The sequence below is a fragment of the Apis mellifera genome, linkage group LG3 (assembly GCF_003254395.2).
Source record: "Apis mellifera strain DH4 linkage group LG3, Amel_HAv3.1, whole genome shotgun sequence".
Classification (NCBI taxonomy): domain Eukaryota; kingdom Metazoa; phylum Arthropoda; class Insecta; order Hymenoptera; family Apidae; genus Apis; species Apis mellifera.
The window spans coordinates 3,798,004-3,819,475 of NC_037640.1; the positions used below are offsets into that span (position 1 = coordinate 3,798,004).

The 21,472-nt window shown below is 37.4% G+C and overlaps 1 protein-coding gene across 2 annotated transcripts; it reads right to left on the bottom strand.

Moving 5' to 3' along the window:
• Positions 1 to 12,930: 12,930 nt before the first annotated feature.
• Positions 12,931 to 21,387, bottom strand: LOC100577327. 2 transcript variants are annotated; one of them, XM_016911517.2, is made up of 6 exons: positions 21,140 to 21,387; positions 20,639 to 20,777; positions 20,465 to 20,565; positions 20,124 to 20,289; positions 19,832 to 20,017; positions 12,931 to 16,606 (listed from the first exon to the last, which is right to left on the bottom strand). In XM_016911517.2, exons 1-5 carry the CDS (start codon positions 21,200 to 21,202, stop codon positions 19,896 to 19,898), a joined length of 591 nt encoding a protein of 196 aa, XP_016767006.1. In that variant the 5' UTR covers positions 21,203 to 21,387; the 3' UTR covers positions 12,931 to 16,606; positions 19,832 to 19,895. The 2 variants fall into 2 exon arrangements, with proteins under 2 accessions (XP_016767006.1, XP_016767007.1); XM_016911518.2 differs by lacking the exon at positions 12,931 to 16,606 and adding an exon at positions 17,581 to 18,593.
• Between the last annotated feature and the right edge of the window lie 85 nt (positions 21,388 to 21,472).

Genomic DNA, 21,472 nt, shown 5'->3' on the forward strand with positions numbered 1-21,472 from the left:
TTTATTATTATTATCTTTATTTTTTATCCAATATTTTAAATAAAACTTTTTAACAAATCAAATTCAATCTCTACGAGCAATTGGTAAAAAGTTTAATAAAGGTAAAATATTTAATATCGTTACTGTTGTTATTTTTTTTTATATATATTTTAAATATATATTTTTTAATGCGTAATTTACGATTTTTACACATCTCGTAACACATCCAGAAGAGATTTGTAGAATTTCGTGTCCGGAAATACCGATTGTGCAAAAAATGAACGATATTGTAACGTTATAAACGAGAAACAGAATAGAGGTGACATCTTACGAGATTTTGTATAACGTATTCTAAAATATTAACCTTAGAAAAGATGTTTCTTATGCCATCTAGCATATTATAATATAATTACACGTATATAAAATTAAATTAAAAAAACACGAAGTAAAAATCAGTGCTATATGTTTTATAATTTTAGGGAACTTTCAATTCATATTTTTAATAAAAAAGAGAGAAATAAATTTAAATCAAAATCAATATCAAATTATTATAGTCATTTGTTTCATATATAAGAATATATATAAAAAATTTTATCTATTATGATATTAAATATTTTAGAATTTAGTTTTGTAAAAAAATTTTTTTTTACATTTTTAATTGTTGAAATACTAGTAAGATTAAGTATTTTTTAAATTATAGTATACTATAGAGAATATAAGAAGCTAATTTTTTTGTGAAGTCGATATTTCAGAAATTATTTCAGAATATGAAGTTATATGATGATTTATCTACTAATAAAATAATCAAATAAAACAATTAGCTAACAATTATTAAATTTTCTTTTATTATTTTATAATTTTATGTAAAATAAAATAATTATAAAGATAAATTATTAAATTTTATTATCAAATTTATTATTTGCTAATGATCAATAATATTTGCTTATAAGATAAACTTCCTTATCAACTGTATATCGAATTCCTATCTTATCAATTGTATATGGAATTCCTATCTTACCAACTTCCTCTATATCAAATTCCTACTTTATCAACTACTAATAAAACTGAATTCTCTATATCATGGCATGATATAAAATTTTCAAAATTTTAATTCTAAGAATACAATAATAATTTTTTATTTGAATTATAAATAATTATATTCAATTTCCAACATTGCTTTGGACATATATTCAATCCATATTTTTAATAAAAATATCTTGTAATTTTCTCCATATGAAAAATTTTTCTATTTATTCAAATTAGTCAAACGTATATAGATAAATAATATTAATTTCTAAAAGACTATTTCGTATCATTATACATTTTAAATCTTATGAGCAATAAAGGCTGTCGTTTTCCCCCTCACTTTCGAGTGGTTCCATTTATAAAGATATAACAGAGAGCACTTCAATGTGGGAAAATCCGCTTTACTTCGCACCGCAGAAACTTTAGTCAAAGCTTTCCTTAAGTGGTTATATCACTTCGTATCTTTTAGCTTTTTGGATTTCAATAGAACACTGAGAATAAACCATCGTCAATGCATCATTTCCATTTTACGCGGAAGTATAAAATTTCTCGATACTATTTTTTTTTTTTCTTTCGAAAATCATCCTTTAAAAAATAATACACAATCTTCTCTCCTCCTCTTCTTTCTTCGCTCTTATTATTAATTTTTAAAATGCTTAATATCCATACTGTTCGAATTAATATAAAAAGAACGATTCGTTAAAATGATGATTCATATGTTTGTGCCGTATTTGCGGGAAGCAAAGGAACGTCTAAATTTCGTACGCTCGAATCATTTCGAGCGGAGAACCACGCGGGAATGGCAAGGATATCGTATTCGTCTCCAACTAAATTTTGCGTCTACGAGGTGGTTAGGGGATGCACACTTTGTGGTTGTGTTTGTTACCCTCTGTCTCGGTGCCTCTCTCCACCCCTTCAGCCACAATGGCATTAAAATTACCAAGGAAATTCAATTCCCAGTTGGAAATGTATCGCGCACGTGTAGGTCATACTCGTATAGACGATGTCGAGGGTAACATAGGTAAGAGGCAGGGACGTCGAATCACTACGGGCTCCTACGGCTACACATTTCAACCAATTTGCTCGAGACAACGAGTTGTATCGCTTCGTCCTAATAATTCAAACCGATCAATCGTCATTTCTCACCTCTTCTTTCTTCTTAAAAATTAACGCTCAATTATCCCTTCTTTAATGAAGAAAAAAAACAAAGAACGAAGCATCGATCGGGCTGTGCTCCTTCGAGAAATTTTTCAAACGCTCGCCCAATTTTTTAATTCGTTCTGGAATTGGAAACGGATCGGCGCGGGAAAATTGAAAATCGCGAACAATCAATGAACCAACAATTACACGTCCCTGCACGGGGCGATATAGAAAAGCAGTATAACACACGCGCGCCTCTCGTACGTACACCACGCTCGCTGTGGATAGCTTAGGTTGGTTAGTTAGCGTGCAAGTACACGTATCAAAGGCACTCAGAATCCGAGCTTAACAAAGCCAGCTTTGGGTTTACCAACCGTGTCACGTAGTACGTGTATACCTTACCTGCTCACGCTTCGCAAAACCTAAACCTCCTGTGGCCCGTCTAACTTTGGTCTTAATGCGTCAACGGGGAGGGATAAGTTTCGCCGGGGCAATTAAAACTAATTATTCCCGTCCGCGGTGGAGGATCGGCTAACCGAGAGGGACCCTTGCGGCCCGATCGTTCGTAATTATACACCGAATCGGGATTAACCCCGTGAATTTATAGAAAACACTTCCTTCCTCTAATTGAACCCGATTGAATTACCGACCTTACCTCACAGTTTTACGCCCCAGATTAAGCCGCTTTTAGAATTAATTCTAAAAAGCTTTCCGTCATCCCTTTGCGCGAGAGATTATCTACAAACGTTCTAAATTTATTAAGAATTTTTAAGTTTCATTCTAAATAAACAGATGATCGATTAAGTCTCAAGTATCAATTTTAGAACTGTTATAATGTTGTACACGTCCAGTGTTAGAAATTGCAGATATATTACACAAATTGTCAGACTATGAATTCGTTCATACTATTTTGCAACTAGGATCTTCTCGAAGGGATTTTTTTCGTTTCGAGCGGTTACACTCGCATCCATGAGGGCGTGTGTAACATAATAGTTGGCATAAGGGTGAATTGGGAAATTCGGATTAGCGTGACGCGTCCAGGTAGCGGTTCTATCGCAAGAGCGCGTGGAGATAGGAATCGCGGAATTCTGGCACGCTCTCTTGCAGCAGGGGTGTATCGAAAATTTCAAAGCCAAATGTGCAACTAAGTAGCTACTTAGATCCCATTTGATGCAGGGGGATTGAGATCGCATTTGAATGGGAGATTTACCCGGCGGATTTTCGCCCCGGGATTGAGCCATTGTGCTATTTAAACCGGCCACCTGACGGGGGCTCTTGACACGCCACCGTTTGCCTTTCTGCATTTTAAATACGATCCGACCTCGTGTCACGTCACACGAGCTCTCGTTCCTTCCAAAATCCCGCGAATCGGTTAAATAATTAATAATTCGATCCTCGAAAAATCGACGCGATGATTCGATTCGTTCTGGCAGCTGTCTCGATTATATATCTTTTTTTTCTTTTTCTTTTTTTTTTCCAAGCCACGGCGTCAATCTGCCCTCAGGCACAACACGACAATCTAATAGGCGATTCCACGCCCAAAAAATTAGCTCGAATGAATAAATACGGATATGGAACACGGGCGGTCAAAGTATTGTCGTGTTGCATGATAAATTCTCGAAGCGAGAATTTTTTCTTTTTTTTTTTCAATAAATGTTTCAACGGTTTCAACGGAAAGAGGGTTGGAATGATAATATGTGAAATAAGTACGATGGGACGATTTCGAGGATTTGTTTTTTGAGGAAAGAGGAGGAAGGTAAGGAGGATCGATCGTTGGACAATATTTTAGCTAGTAAAGGGGGATGTTTTGGCGCCCCAACGTGCAGAAATGGCCACCCCTCTCGTACTACGCGGCACCCCATCTATCGAATTATTTTGATTCTGCGATAATTCACCCTGCCTAATATCCCTCCTCTCTCTCTCTTTCTCTCTCTCTTTGGATCCGGATTGGGGAAGAAAAGCATTTTGATGGAAATAGGAAAACAAAAAGCGATCATTCTCGGAATTATGTGCTTTAGGGATCAGTAAGATTTATCACAATTAAAGATATTCCGTGGAAAAGCACTCCTCCTTTTTTGATTTATTAAATATACGTTTCAAATACACGAAAAATTTCATTCTTCTCCTCAAATTATCTTATTCTATTCCAATTGAATAATACCATTAACCTTTTTCTACTCGAATAAATTAATACGAGATCGAAGACTTCCAAACTTTGAATCCTTCCATACAACTTCAACTACCTCTACCCCTGTAAATCTTTAATCAATTCAATGCTCTCACGGTAAGCCTAACAATAGCTAGCCTTCTTCTTTTTCCATTATATATATTTTAGTGGCAATTTTCAAGAGAGATTCGAGATTTTAACGCGCGATGATGATCGGCTTAACGGTTCGTCGCACGTGCTCGGAACGCAGGCGAGCGATGCCGTTAACGCGATTCGTCGAAGGATCCGGGCCGAATCCTTGGCCCGTGACGAATTCGCGACGGGGCCGATTCCTGTGTAATTTTTGGAAAGTGCAGGAAAGACGCGATAATCCGCCGCGCATTGAATCGGGGCTCGAAATCGAATCTCGTCAATTAGATTTTAGGCGTTTACGGTTGGTTAGATCGTGCACCGGCCGGTGCACAATGGCGGTGACCACGTTTCCCGTGCGTTGGACAGCTGTGTCGATACGCTGCACTCTTTCGCTGCACCCTCCTCGTCTCCACCGATCCTCGCAATTATTATCGCGTGGCCCGAGGCCACGACGGATCATTCCACCCGGTCGTGTCTAATTCGTAAACCCTGTCTTTTCGCTCGCCTACCCGTGTTCGATCAATCGGTAACGAATTTCACGAGTTCAGTGAGATCGAGATTCAAGTCAGCCAAGTCGATCCGTTAATCGCTCTCGGGTCAGAAAAATTATTCTTCCTTGGATATTTCCAATTTTTCGTTCCACACGATCATAGATGTCTTGTTGTTCGTCTTCACAATTTATCGTGATTGAGAAATCAATGAAACTGTCAATTTTGTAAATTGATTAATTATAATTGAAAATTTTATAATTTATAATTACCACTGAGAATCTTACAATTTTTGATTTCACAAGATCGTAGATATCTCGTTGTCCGTCTTCACAATTTATCGTGATTGATAAATCAATGAAACTGTCAATTTTGTAAATTGATTAATTATAATTGAAAATTTTATAATTTATAATTACCACTGAGAATCTTACAATTTTTGATTTCACAAGATCGTAGATATCTCGTCTTCACAATTTATCGTGAATGATCAATGAACAAAATTGTGAATTTTGTAAATTGATTTATAATTAAAAATTTTATAATTTATAATTACCACTGAGAATCTTACAATTTTTGATTTCAGAAGATCGTAGATATCTTATTGTCACAATTTATCGTGAATGATCAATCAACGAAACTGTCAATTTTGTAAATTAATTAATTATAATTGAAAATTTTATAATTTATAATTACCACTGAGAATTTTACAATTTTTGATTTCACAAGATCGTAGATATTTTCGTCTTTACAATTTATCATGATTGATCAATCAACAAAAATTTTGTAAATTGATTTATAATTGAAAATTTTACAATTTATAATTACCACTGAGAATCTTAATTTTTGATTTCACAAGATCGTAGATATCTTGTTGTCCATCTTCACAATTTATCGTGATTGATAAATCAATGAAACTGTCAATTTTGTAAATTGATTTATAATTAAAAATTTTATAATTTATAATTACCACTGAGAATCTTAATTTTTGATTTCACAAGATCGTAGATATCTTCTTGTCCGTCTTCACAATTTATCGTGATTGATCAATCAATGAAACTGTCAATTTTGTAAATTGATTAATTATAATTGAAAATTTTATAATTTATAATTACCACTGAGAATCTTACAATTTTTGATTTCACAAGATCGTAGATATCTTGTTGTTCGTCTTCACAATTTATCGTGATTGAGAAATCAATGAAACTGTCAATTTTGTAAATTGATTAATTATAAAATTGAAAATTTTATAATTTATAATTACCACAGAGGATCTTACAATTTTTGATTTCACAAGATCGTAGATATCTCTTGTCCGTCTTCACAATTTATCATGATTGAGAAATCAATGAAACTGTCAATTTTGTAAATTGATTAATTATAAAATTGAAAATTTTATAATTTATAATTACCACTGAGAATCTTAATTTTTGATTTCACAAGATCGTAGATATCTTGTTGTTCGTCTTCACAATTTATTGTGATTGAGAAATCAATGAAACTGTCAATTTTGTTATTAAAATTGATTAATTATAATTGAAAATTTTATAATTTATAATTACCACTGAGAATCTTAATTTTTGATTTCACAAGATCGTAGATATCTTGTTGTCCGTCTTCACAATTTATCGTGATTGATAAATCAATGAAATTGTCAATTTTGTAAATTGATTAATTATAATTGAAAATTTTATAATTTATAATTACCACTGAGAATCTTACAATTTTTGATTTCACAAGATCGTAGATATCTCGTTGTCCGTCTTCACAATTTATTGTGAATGATCAATCAATCAATAAAACTGTGAATTTTGTAAATTGATTTATAATTGAATCAAATTTTACAATTTATAATTACCACTGAGAATATAAAATTGTGTATATAAAATTCATAGCATGAAATTTGCTACTTTACCTGGCAACGTTTTTCCTGAAGAAAAAAGGAAAAAAAAAGCAATCTTTGTTCTCGAACGGGCGATTGAAATGCCTCGAAGATCTCCGCCCGAGCGGACTTGGCGATTTGAATATTCCGCCGAGTTAATTTACTGACTGACAAAAGATGTTATCCTCTCGTCTTCTCTTTGTCCCCTCTCCCCGGAACAAGGAATGGAGGGAGGGGGAGGAGAAGTTTCAGGCCACGACGGCCGTCTTGGTTAATCACTACAATTGATATTCCGCTGATATCACCGCACCGAGTGACGGGGTAACGAAGTAACGCGATTAAAGGGAGCCTCTTATTGGCCCGCTCTCGCTCCTTCTCTTCAATCGAGTTACATGATTAGCCCCAAGGGTGAGGGGTAGGTAGCGAGAAAGAGGGCAGTTCCTTGGGCGACGAGCCTCCATCGGCGAAAATAACACAGGGATCGAAAGATGATCCTCCTTTTTATCGATTCGCGAATCTTTCATTAGAAATTTATTGTTATTATCATTGTTATTATTGTTATATAGAATATATTATACAGATTCACCTTACACCTTGAAAGGATTTCCACTTTTTTCTTAGTTCTTCAGAGTGCTTTCCACTTTGATTTCAAATTGTAACAAAATTAACTTGTTACGTTCATGTAGAAACGATATCCAAAGGTATTCTATAACCTTTCCAAAGTCTAGAAAAAAGAGAGAGAGACAATTAATCGAATGATTCCTCGAAGGAAAAAATTCGCGAGGATAGAATTAAGAGAAATATGATGCGTAATTCATTCCTTGCAAAGATTCGTTTAGCAGGGACGTATTGGCGACTTCCTGTTGGGCGGGGAATCTACGTGGATGCACGTACTCACGTCAAAGCGAAATCTGGAGAACCGCATCACGCAAGGGCGGTTACAATATACGGGCCCCTGATTTCCGACATTAATGACATATTTGCGACAACAATGTTGTGTGTAAACGAGCGTATTATATAATGACGAAATCACGAGAGGGAGAGAGAGAGAGAGATTTCGCTCGTGTTCGACCAACATCCGTTGAAGAATCGGTCGAAGTCTGTGGCGGGATCGGCCGTTACGTGTGTGCATGCACCCACACCCGCGCGAGGAACAGGCGGCCAAAGCCGTTTCTTGTCGACGTGTGGGTGGAAGATACTCACGGTCGCAGGAAACAGCGCATCATGGTAATAACCGTCATCAAACGACGACCACTTAGAACGAGACCGACTCCCCCCCTCCGTGGAAAATTCGTCCTTTTCACGCAGTGGACGAGGAAACCCGACGTTTCTTCTTCAACGATTTAACTTTTTACATTCCTTTTCGTGCAATGCAAGTTGTAATTTTACCCGTTCGATTTTTTTTCTAGTTAGTTTTTAGTAGTTTTGGGATGTAGTTTGTTATTTCGTTCGCAGTTTGAATTAATTTTGAAGGAATTCGAGGTTGTTTCTTTTTCAGAGGCTCGCTCGTGGAATCGTTAACAATTTCGAGGAAGTGTTCACACGGTGCCGCTTAATCGGATCGTTAATTTTATACGTAGAAGTGGTCGGTTCCTTGTTATTCACGATCGCGAGAAAGGACGTGTCATGGCGACAACGACGATGTCGTCAAAGACAGATTTTTTTTTTTTAGAACGTAAGAATTCCGTTCTATCCGTGGTATGGAATTAACGCAACGCCGTTTGCATCGTGATTTCGTCGGAAAGAGAAATTATTTATTATTACTTAAAAAGAATTCGAGATTCAATTTCATTAGGTACTTTTTTTCAATACTCAACAACTCGACTGATAATTCAAAATGAAAGGAGAAGAAAGATTTAAAATTTTAAAAATAAATCAAGTTTCTGAAATAAAGGAAAAGAGAAATTTTTAACAAACAACCGACCAAATCACTGGGAAACCATGTAAAGGGAAATCCTTCGTTATGGGATATATAAACAAGCTTAATTTCGTGCCAGCCGAGTTTCCAGTCTATTTTCTATCGGATCAAAGTATCATCCTCTAACAAGCGTTCGTGACGGCGACACGGTATTAAACTGTCCGCGATATCCGCCATTTGAAAACGGTCGGGGATGGAAATAGGCGGCGAAAAAGTGGAAGCGACGAGGATGGAAAACAGGCGGGAGGGGAGGAGGAACGCGACGAGAGAGAGAGAGAGAGAGAGAGGGAGGGAGGAGGAGGAGGAGGAGGGGAAGGGGAGCGAGAGAGCCGAGGATGGAGAGACGGATGGACAGACAGAGAAATTACAGCCGCATGCTGCGTTCAGGAAACGGCGCATTCTATTGTGCTTTTGTCATAGTTAAACTGTCAGGCCAATTTTGCGTCCAGCCAATTTATGCTCACGTGTCCCGATGTGTACTCCCCCTCCCGCCCCCAAATGGCACGTTATGTTGGGCTGCATAATTTTGCAAAATTTTCTGCCGCTCGTGCACCAAGAGAAACCAAGACGAAGAACGTTGTTTTCGTTGCCTGTCGAATCAGAGAAGGATTGTCATTATTATATTTTATATCGTATTTTAAGGATGAAAGTTTCCTTACTTTGCCCCATCAATGTGATTCGATATTGATGCAAAAGATTGATCACAGTAGTAGAATTATTGATGGAGAGATATTGGCTTCATAAGGGATATTGGTCTTCCATGAAAGTTGTTACGTTTATCGTCGTATTTATCTAAAAAATAAATTTAGATTTGTTCGTAATGCGATATCAATTGATAATAAATTTTATATATATATATATATGGGTCAATATGGATTATATTCAATAATTCAATGTTCGTGCATTGCCATTCGATGAGATGGTTACTACTTGGAGGAGGATTATTTTTGTTGTTGCGATGTCCATTTTCTGAGCTAAAAAGAAAAAACAAGAAAATGATGTAAGTATATATCTATTATATCTAGTATTTTTTTTTATTCAAGATATATAGTAACACTTGATACCTTTTATCCAAACAATGATAGTAGAAAATGTTAAGATTTCTTCAGATTTTTCAAATATTTCAAAATATGGAACTATTACTTATTTCATTTAATATAATGATGAAAGTTTCAAAAATGAAAGAAATTGATAACTATTATTTTACTTCTACTTCTAATGAGAATAGATTCTCAAGAAATTAAGAAAAAGAAAGATAAATAAATAAAAATGAAATTATTTTAACCCAACGATTGCGGGTCGTAAAAAAATATTCTCAGAACTCATTACACATAATTCAAACCCATTTGTAATATATTTTACTACGCTATCTTCCGTTCATCGACGTTATGCTAATCGTTTCCAGTTTCCCATTACGTCATATCGATTCCTCGCAGAACGAGGACAATAAAAAGAAGAAGAAGAAGAAGAAGAAAAAGTTCCAAGCAAGCAAAAAAAAAAAACGATCCGATCTTTGCAATAATCATTACAGAATAATTCGCAGTTTATCCGATTTCGCGATTCTGCTCACGTACGAAACGGTATCTACGCGGATTCGTTCGAATTCCACGAAGAGTTTACGTCGACTTAACGATCTCCAGAACCCCTGTTGAGCGGCTAGCAAATCGCGGTTGCCTCTCCGACCCGCCATCCCGCCAATTAGCTTAATTAAATAATAATTGAAAGGAGAGAACGGTTGGCCGGGACGTAGCTCCGTAACCGAACCACGCCCCGAGCATTCGTGATATGGCGACCAATCGAGAACCGCACGATATCCACCTCGTCTTAATCACACGACTCCGTAACTGTCCTTTAATCGAGAGGCCCGCCTTGGAAACAGGGTCGCGCGAATCATCGATCGAATCACTTGCAAAAAAATATCCACCGATTTCTTCGAAAGCGACACGCATCATCGTTTCTATCGTTAAAACTACTATATACATATATTTGTGTGTGCGTGTGTGTATCTTTGGGAATATTATCGAAGGCAACGATTTGTTTGCCACGCGGGCAGAATTTAAACTCCTCTCATGCATTATGCATAGCGAGAAAGTGAAACAAACTAGCGAGCGAAAAACTGGTCCGCCGCTCCTCCAAAATCGATCGGATGCTAATCGGTTCGAATCCGAAAAACCGATCGTCTCTAGACTTTATCCCGCGTTTTAATCCAACAGCTTTCGTGAAACAACGTCTTATACGAAATAGTTTTCAAGTTCAAATGAAATTCTTGATTGGATTACAATTGGAAATCTGCAATATCGATATTCGATACACCTTTTCGATAGAAATCTAGTAGTTTTTATCCTCCAATTTTAAAAGAAAAATTATTCTTTTTCAAGAATCGCTTACGACATTCACATACGTGATATAAATCAAAGGAATATTATATTCCTCGGCGGTTCCGGAAGAGGCAGAGAATAGACAGGTCGAAATCGCGGAATGATACGCAATCGAGGCTTCCAGCTCGAAACTTTCCTCATTCGTAACACGTATCCGGCCAATTAGCCGAGGCGTTAAAGTATTCTATGGTTTCAAGGAAAGGCGGTTTGCGGTGTACTTAAACGCCGACTCCGGCAACACTTTCGATGCCCGATGTGCATGAATAAAACATCGTTCGGAGAGACAGCCGATGCGCAGCCGGGTGGTTGAGAAAAGAAAAAGAGAGAGAGAGAGAGAGAGAGATCGCGATGTATGAGAAACGATACGTTGCTCTCGTTCCCGTGACCCTCCCTCCCTCCCTCCTCCCCTTCTCGCAATTACGAGAGCGGGGAGGAAGCGGGGAAATTATTCGGTAAATGCGATCAGTTCCGATGACGGCGAAAATTAGAGGAACGATGAAAATTTTAAACGCGCGGCAAAATGAATTTTCGGCAACCGTCACGGAGGGGTTGCCCCGACACCTCCGCAACCCTCTCTGTTTCAACGCTAATTGCGTTACCGGCGAGCTCCTCGTTGTCCTTGATGACGTCAGCGGATCTCCTCCTCTAACGAAACATTCGCTCATCCTCGCCCAAGTGTTCCTATTCTTCTTCTTCGATCCATGTTCCATTGTAGGATAAGATTCGAATCGTGTTTCGAAAAAAAATGGATCCTGGAAAAGATTACTTTTATTAAATTTCGAATTGAACGAAAATCTCGCTATTAGAGATTGTTATGCAAAAATGTTTAAAGTTCCAATTTCATTTTTTCGTACACGCAAAGGGTTAATTAATATCCTATCCTGTGAATCGTTTTCTCATCTCATCGTTCCCATGATTAACAAAAATATGCAAGCTTCCCCTTTCGATCATACGTAGAATGGAAGAAGAGGGTGAATGGTTGGTCGCGATGATGATACGCGAAGCTGGCCGCTCGCTTGTGTCTTCAAGTGGCAGCACGATCTTCCAATGAAATTGCAGTGCATGTATATACGCACGGCCGGGTGGTACAAGCCGGCGCAGACGCGTTACGGAAACAAGCAGGAGGGCGCGTATTTCCACCCTCGACTTGGGCTGGTAATGCCGTGGCCGGGGTGTGAAAATCAGGAGCGAACCGTGGCTCCTGAAAGAGAAAGAGGAGAGAAGGAGAGAGAGGGTGGAGAGCGCGGGAGGAGGAAGGATAAAAAGGGGAGAAAGAGGAGTAGAGGAGGAAAAGGTTTGAGAGAGGGGTGAGAAACTGAAATACCCCTGGGTCCAGCAGCGAGCTAGGGAGGATAGGAAGAGGAGAGAGAGAGAGAGAGAGAGAGAGAGAGACGGCGAGGGGGTGGATATAGCCGTGAGTGAGAGGGAGAGATTGCCGCCATTTTACAGTGGCGCGGATCTGCATAACGATCAGAGACTGTCGTGTTTATCAAAGCTTTTCTCCGCCATCTGCATAATTTTCTGCCGCGCCGGGGTATAGAGAGGGGAGGGGAGGGAACGCCTAGATACACCCTTGCTCTTCCACTCTCGAGTGCATTTTATGTGCACGACTTATGAAACTTTAACGCCCTTACGAATAAATTACTCGAGTAAGCGTCGCCCGCTCCAGCCTTCCGGACGCGTGATTGGCCCATTTGCATTTCCAAGCGAGACGAATTAATAAAAAAATATTTGCCTAAGTCCTTCCCGTGCTTGAAACTTGAATTTCATTGTCGCATTCCATAACACGCTTCGATTACACCCCCTCCCTTTTTTTTTTCTCAAGGATTTCGAAATGGATATTTTAAATAAAAATTGACTTGTCACGAGTTTAATCGGTGGAAATTATATATTTACAGGCGTTGTTTTTGAACTTTAGCCGACAGTCGTTTAACTTATGATTCACGGTGCAAGCAAAGAATTAATTCATGAAATATTTACATAATTATCGTAAAATTTGCAAAATTAATTTGCAATTTCCCTCATATAGTGAAATCTTACAAATTGAACGAAAAATCGTGGACAGACTTTGAACCTTCTTGCCTACTTGATTAGATACAATTCGTATAAATGGAATTCTACTGTCGATTCATTCGATCTAATTTGTGAAAAATTTCTTTTCGGGAATAAAATTTGCAAGAGATGGATCGATGTTTCACGTGAAACTGGGTGGACGACATATGTATTAGAGCATCGACACGGCCGAATTCCCAAAGCGACCGTTGAGGAAGAAAAATATTTAGTGACAGTCCCTGTGTATCGATGGGGTGGTACCCGTTATTAGGGTTCTTATTAACCCAGCATATGGAGTAGAAGGGCGATTTTCAGATACCAATCTAGAGGGCCGTTCTCTCTCCTCGTTTTCTCTCCTCGTGTCGGTGATCGCGCGCAAAGATACCGCAGTTTGTAGTAACAGGTCCTATTTCAAGGGATTACAAATAGATTTAATCTTTATCGGCGATCTTCTGCTTTTTATCGGCCGGAATGCAAATGCTTCTGATTCGTAAGATGAAACTTAAAAAGAATCGAGCAAACCTAGTTTTCTAGTAACGTTACACCTTCATTGTTCGACGTTACACCATTTCGGTTTTGAATATTATTGATTCCCCGTTATAAAACTCAATATATTCCACTCTTGAAACATTCCCTATGTTATCAAATGAAATCTGATCTATCCTTTTACTTTATCTCTCCCATATATAACATATATATATTAAAATTCTTAAAAATTTCATGTTAATTAAAAAGATAATATTGGTAAAAGAGAATGATTATCTTGTATTAAAGTGATGCTTATGGATAATTACTTACTGCTTTTTCCTCTTTTTTCCCTATGTTATATATTTCCATATATAACATATATATATTAAAATTCTGGTTAAAAAGCTCATGTTAATTAAAAAGATAATATTGATAAAAGAGAATGATTGTATTAAAGTGATGCTTATGGATAATTATTTACTGCTTTTTCCTCTTTTTTCCCTATGTTATCAATGAAATCTGATCTATCCTTTTACTTTATCTCTCCCATATATAACATATACATACTAAAATTCTGGTTAAAAAAAAGCTCATGTTAATTAAAAAGATAATATTGATAAAAGAGAACGATTGTATTAAAGCGATGCTTATGGATAATTACTTACTGCTTTTCCCTCTTTTCTTCCCTTTCTTTGGAAATTAAAAACTTAACCAATCCGTTTATCAGAGAGTTCAAGGCTAGAACGGTTAACGCGTTAGTTCACATGATTTGGAGACTTAATGAGCCCGTTGACACTTTGATGCAGGGTGTCCCGCGTGTCGCCAGGGAATTGCCAGTTCAATAATTCAGAGGCTGGCCGTAATGGAACTTGTCCGCGGGACTCGATCTATCATAGGAAATTGCACGAAGCCCTTTTACCGGCGCACATAAGAAACATACATATTAGAAGAATAACAGCGGGTTAGCTCGTAACCTCGTGTGTCTGTCGTTTCGTTCCGAGAATTGATTAGAACCTGGAAATAAATCGTGCGTGCGTGTAAGTGTGTGTAGGTGAAATTTCATCGGCGCATGCGCCCTCGAAAATACTTGAGAAAAATAATTAAAAGATCAAAAATATAGCTAGATTTCGTAGAGACATGCTCGATCTTCCGTCCATCCGTTTAATTTGTGAGGAGAATCTTGACGAGTCGAGTGCTGAAAAATCGAGAAGACGGTTAAAAAACGTGGAGGAGAGAAAAAAGGAAAGGAAAAAAAAATAGGCGTTGGACATCAGAGAAATGGGCGAAAATTCATCGAATTTCCTTGTGACGGTGGCTAGATGGCCGTTGTTAATTAGCCGTCGATCCATTTAACTCGTTGACTGGCGCGACACGATTATATTTCGCGCTTAACGAGCATCCGATTAATATATTAATGACGATCAGAGAGGTATGGTTTGGGTACGTACGGTTGATGGCAGCGCGAGGAGTGTGACAACCGGAGTTGATTAATTGGCGCACTCGTTCCGGGGAGCAGGACCGGTTTCGAGATAATCGTCGATTCCGTTTGTGCGAAATTTTTCCGGAAGCTCTGAGCTCCGTCCCATCCGTTCGAAAACGCGGCGGAACTCTCCGCGCAACTCTACTCGCCGTCCGTCCGTCGGTCGAGAGAAACGCTCGACGTCAAAAGCAAAGCTCAGAGGCAATCATGAGCTTTCGAATGCAAAACAGCAGCTTTCGCCTAGCAGCACTCGGCACTTTTACATTTAAATGTAAACTCGCTGAGTGCGCGCCGCAGAGCCACCCTCGCCATATCCTCTTCCCCATCTAGCAACGGACCCCTTCTCGACCTCCCCTCCGCACATCCTGCACCCCTATCCGCGCGCCGTTTCCATCCGCCTCCTCCTCCTCCTCCTCCGTCTCTTTCGAGGACGTAGGCGATATGGCGGAGGCGCCTGGATTTAATATTTTACACCTCAAATGTTGGGCGCGCGCGCGGGCCAGAAATGCAAAACAGCTCGCCGAGTATCCCTCGAGCCACCCCCCCTCCATCCATAACGATTCCCTTCCCCTTTCGGCTTAGATTGGATTTAAAACGCGCTAATTTGTCGAGCACAACACGCGATCGTGTCTTCCACTTCCTTCTTTGCGACAGGGATGTGTGTGTGTGTGTGTGTGTGTGGAAAGAGTGAGAGAGGCGTGTGGGCACGGTGGGCCACATCTAAATTTAAAATCTGCTTTGCATAATGCCCGACCTCGTCGTTGCACGTCGACCCCGGGGCCGCCTAATTGCGGCCTCGTTCGAGCCCCGTGTCCCTTCGACACCTACAGCAGCCATTCTCGAAAAACCGGCTCCTTCCGCCCACCATCCCTCTCGCTCGCTTCCGCCACTTTGAATCGACCGACCAGATAACCGGACACCGTATCCCTCGTTCTCTCTGCCCATCGATCCTAACGTGGAGATCGATCATCTTGGATCATTTTTGTGAATGACACACACACACACCAGGCTTGTTCCAGGGAAATTACGGGGAAATTGATTCGAGGAAGATCGTTGAGGAGGAACGGTCTGTTTCGAAGATGAGAAAATTTAAGTTAGATTAAGTGAATTAAACGAGCTTTTTTTTATTAATTATCCTTTACCTTTTAGGGACAAAAATCTCTAAGGGAGGCGCAAAGATCTTTACACGCACACGAACTCCGTGATCATATAAATTTTCATCCCTTGTAATACAGTCATCGTGTATTGTCCAAGAAACTTGGTCACGGTGGTCACGGGGTAGATTCTCTCTCTCTCTGTATCGTGTTTAATGTAGTATTAAACGCAGTTATTGTGCTACGTCGTCCATCGTGTTTCACAAATTTATTTCCCGTTGCCGCTCCCCGTTGTCCATCCATCTCTCAGAAAAGGGGGAAGAAGGACGAGCACGTGTCCGTCCCCCGTTTCGATGCAAAGAAATTCGAAAAGAATGCGATTTCCCGCCTTTGTTCAAACTTCTGAAAGAGAAAGGAAAGAAGACAAAAAATTATTTCCAGTAAATCCGAATAGGAATTTTATAAAATTTGCATTCTTTTTTTTTATCGTATCATTTAAAATAATCGATCGTTTAATTCGATGAGAGATCTATTAAATGTTAACTCGAATACGAAAATAAGATAAATTAAATCGCGAGCGAAAATAAATATATTCGGAAGAGTTGCAAGCCTCTTACTCGTCGTTACTTGCCAGTTTCCTGTGATAACCCCACCATTATACTCGTGGCCCCTGAATAACAGGGGAAGAGAGTTCACAATGGGCCACAATGACTGAGCCAACATTACGAATTAGGCTCGGTTACGCGTTTATTGCCGATTCCGGTCCAGGGCAGCGGCGTCGAGTCGTATTTTCCAAACTGTCCGATTAAACGAGCGATAGCACGAGGCGCACGATCGCGAAACGACGCCACTGCGGAGATGCGAAGTATTAGCATTGGTTAGCTTTATGGGGCGTTCAGTTCCGCCGTTCTATCATCCTCTCTTTCCCTCCTCTTTTCGCCCTCTCGCTCCCTCCTTCCAACTCCTGTTCGGGAGCAGAGCAACCAACAGCGGCAGATCAATAAAATCTGTCTGTCTGGAAAAGTAATGCCAAATCGGCTGTCCGTTTTTGGCGGCGAACAAATAAATGTCACGAAAGGAGTGGAACCGTTCCTCGTATCGGCCTTCCCTTTCCTCACATGGTTTAAAGATTCGACTCTCCGCTGCCTCTATTTGCCAAAATTTCGCGGCAAGGGGAAGAGCAGATCCATTTTTGACAGATGACATTTTCCTCCAGATGATTTCGCCATGGTATCTAAAAAATGGTGAATCGTGAAATAAAAATGCAACATCCTATCCTCTTTCTTCTGTCTAACTAACTTTTAATTGATGGAACAATTTGTTTCTTGATATTTTAACATCAAATCGGGAAGCAGTTAGTAAATTTGGAAAATTTGTTAAAAATTGAAACATTGAAAGAAATAATGTTCGTAATGATGGACGATAATTTTTTCGAATTAAAAAATGGATAAATGATTGGAGGAAAGGTATCGAATAACTTAACGTTCGATAAAAGAATTTATTTTTTCGGCGATTAGATGACTAGCAAGTCTAGAGAGCATGCCACGAGTATCGAAACTGGGACGCAATAATTATTAATCAATTTCGTATTAATTGTTTTCTAGGCGTCGGGCTTAAGTGGGATGTTGTGTTCTGGCTTCTGGCAAGCTTTGCCCCGTAACCAGCCAAAGTGTCATACAAGAAGATTAATTACATCTCCACCACCCTTTATATACGTCATGCGTGTGACTACCCTTCTCCTTAACCCTTGGATATACTCGTAAAAGTATTTCAACTTGTGCGAAGATATCGAGAGAAATAAAATGAACTTGCGTGAAAAACTATCGAGTTAAATATTCGAGATAAGTATCTACTCGTGAATAAGCATGTTAAGTTTCGAGAAATAATTCTTTCGAACGAATTAAACTCGAATTCGAATAATTAAGAAATATCTACTCACTTGCGAAGAGTTTCTTTCTCAGCGCTGGTTGGTGAAAAAAAAAAAAAGGGGTACGCGAAAATAAAAGAGACCCGAGGGAATAAGATTTCGATGGTACTCCGTTCTCGATCCACGAAAGAGCCAAGTTAGTTTTATTTTACAATCCATCGGCTTCCACGACACGGAGGGGTGAGTTCCGCTGGTACCTCTAAGAACCAGAGAGAAAGAGAGAGAGAGAGACGTCGAACGGTGGTTGGATTCCTTCTGGATGGTTGGACGAGTGTCGAGGAGGGTGCACAAGTTGCGAGGGGGTGGACTCGGCTGTCAACTAGTGTTTTAAAAGTTTGCGACAGCTTACAAATTGGCTCGCTCAGTTCTTTTTAAAAGCATCGCCAACCAACCACGTCGCCTACCCCACCGTGTGTGTCCTTCATGCTTGCAGTCGTTGAACGAAAAGTTTTTTTCCAATTTCTAAAAGATAAATTTCAATGTGTAATATCATAGACATTCAACATACTTATATATTATTATGATTAACATATTAGATAAAGTGCTAATATTTATTGCAAAATAAAAATATTTTTAAAATGTACTGATTACAAAATAAAATTTGACATCTCATTACTCCGTTTCTTTGCTACAAAGATACTGTATGCAGTTACATAAACATCTATCTGTACAATCGTTACATTATTATAATTATCATGAATTCGAGAGAAATTTGCACGATGGAAAATTGTAAAAAATCACATCCATCGATGGGTTACTTTTAGACGGACGCAAATGATCGGCCAGGATGAAATGAAACGGCCGAAATAAATCGTGGGAAGGGGCTTTTTCCATCAGCCATTGTACCCTCGATCATTATTCTCAGGAGTTTCGCGAAAAGTTCCGACCATTTTCGGACAAATCGACTTCCATCTAGGAGACGCCGGTCCCTATATAGGGAATATGCTTACGCGCGATTCAAATCCCGGAAGTTTAAAAGTATTTCGACGTAAAACGTGGCCATTTCTCATATTTTCTATGCAGCCACGCTCCGTCGTGGGCGCATTTGATACACTCTATTAGTCGCATCCCTAGCCTGATTTATCGGTTTACCCGCATTATTATACATTTTCCTCGTAACGGGACCCGAGATTCATCGTATTCTGGTACTTTGCCTATTCTGCGCGCATTATTACATATTCCATTAGTCTACTAGCGACAGATCAATGGTTATTATGCGGATTTAAGAATCGAATCTTCTCCAGTAACGAAGATCTTTCTAAGATCTGATGATAAAAAAAGATCGTACGAATTTTTTTTATCGTAGAACGAGTTATTTATTATTAGATTGGCAACGTGTTATAATGTACTGATTATGATCTTATGATCACTTTTTGTGATTGAGAAAATCTTCCATTTTTTACAAAATAAAAAAAAAGATTATTGTTATTATTGACCAACTACGAATCTAATAAATTCAGAGAAGAGAAATGCTTCAATGGAAAAACTATAAACTATATTTTTCGAAAGTTTCAAATTTTGAAAATCTTACATACATGTAGATAGATTCAGATCCGAGTTTCTTTGATCAAAAGAAAGAAAATCAAATCTCAATCCATCTAATCAAAACGGTATAAATAAATAGATTATTATTAGAGATGCTTAACTCTGATAAATAAATAAAAAATTTATCTAAATAACTTGCATATGTTATAGCTTACATATCATTTCTCCATGTTGTAAGAAGCAGAAGGAAATGATGACCAATTTTGTCCGTGATCATTATTAACTTGCATCATTGATGTCATTTGTGTTATTGACTGTGAAGAATCTACGATGATTAGATTGCTCTTTTATCCATTTTTTCCGAGTATCATTCACAGTAGACCATGAATATATAGAAAATACTAGATTGAACATAAATTTCATTCGTTATTTGATTTACCTTGTATTATTAAAAAACAAATTTGTAATTATAATTTAATTATAATTTGATAATTTTAATATACTTACTAAGATATAAACCTGACATTGGAAAAAACCAAATTTCTGAATAAATAAAAAATGATGGTTCTGTTCGTGATAAATTTTGCATAAAGGAAAGAATGAACGACACACTTTGATTTATTATGCTTATTGTTTGTATGATTAGCCAGGGAATAGTATACGTAGGTTTCCTCTATGAACATACATCAAAAATAATTAATTTAATCGTTAAGTTTAAGCAAAACGTTCATAAAAAATGAAAATATGTTTTTTAGATATAAAAATCTATAATTGATTCACTTTCTGAATTCACAATTATGTATTGGTATTATTTTGAATATATTGAGATTTATCATATATATACTTACAAAATATGGTGCTATCATCAGATATATATTGGCTATGGAAAACAATGTTGCGAAGAAAAAATACATATACATGGAGAAGATGCTTATGATAGCTATGTTTGCTAAAATTTTTATTTTTTAATTAATCACAACATTTGTTAAAAAAAAATATAATATATTTATTTTAAAACTCACTTGAATTGGACGTAATAAAAAGATGCAACCAAATTGAACCAAGTGGATTCAAATATTGAATAAAGATATAAAAGTCAATTTCCGTTTTCGACGATATGTATTTTATCGAAAACAAGCTCGTTGTACATCCCAATATTATCTAGAAGAATATTAAAAATATAAAACCAAATGTCCAAAAATTATACTAAATATTAATAAAATTGAGTGGAAAAAAAGATTTTTATTAATTATTATAACAATTGTAACAAATTTTCGAAATTTTCTTGCTTTTACAAGAATGTATCCTTCCATTCGTCAAACTAATAATTATTCGAATTATTCGAATATTTCTATTGTATTAAAAATAATAATAAATATATTTTAAATAATAATTTTGCTCTTAAATTTTTGAATACTTGTAATTTGTTATTGATAAAAACAAATTCGTGTAATAATCTGATAGATTATTTTAGAATATTACATGAGAAAAGAAATTTCATAGACAAATCGTCCATTACTTACCATGTTGCATATACCAATAATTCTTGTGGCTGACAATATTTTAACGTGATATATTTTCTTCATGTTGACTTTTTAATATTTAATTCAAAATACTTGAACACATTAAAATGAGGTTCTTATTTTTCACAAACAAACACACTTAAATTTCGAAATTCTATCCAAAATTGATGTATTAAATATTTCTTTAATAAACTTATGCTCAATCGTCGATATTTTGCATCACACTGTATATCGATAACACTCTTCTAGTTCAAATAAATCGAATATTATCATCGATTCGATTATCAGTTTGATAATTTAACTTTCATCGTATTGAAAAATATATATATATAT

Bases quoted from the DNA above. Each gene is read 5' to 3' on its own strand.
- LOC100577327 (XM_016911517.2), bottom strand. From the start codon at position 21,202: ATGAAGAAAATATATCACGTTAAAATATTGTCAGCCACAAGAATTATT. The intron at 20,566-20,638 runs GTGAGTTTTAAA...TAAAAATTTTAG, and splicing joins TTTTATTACGTCCAATTCAA to CAAACATAGCTATCATAAGC. The intron at 20,290-20,464 runs GTAAGTATATAT...GTATGTTCATAG, and splicing joins TGATGATAGCACCATATTTT to AGGAAACCTACGTATACTAT.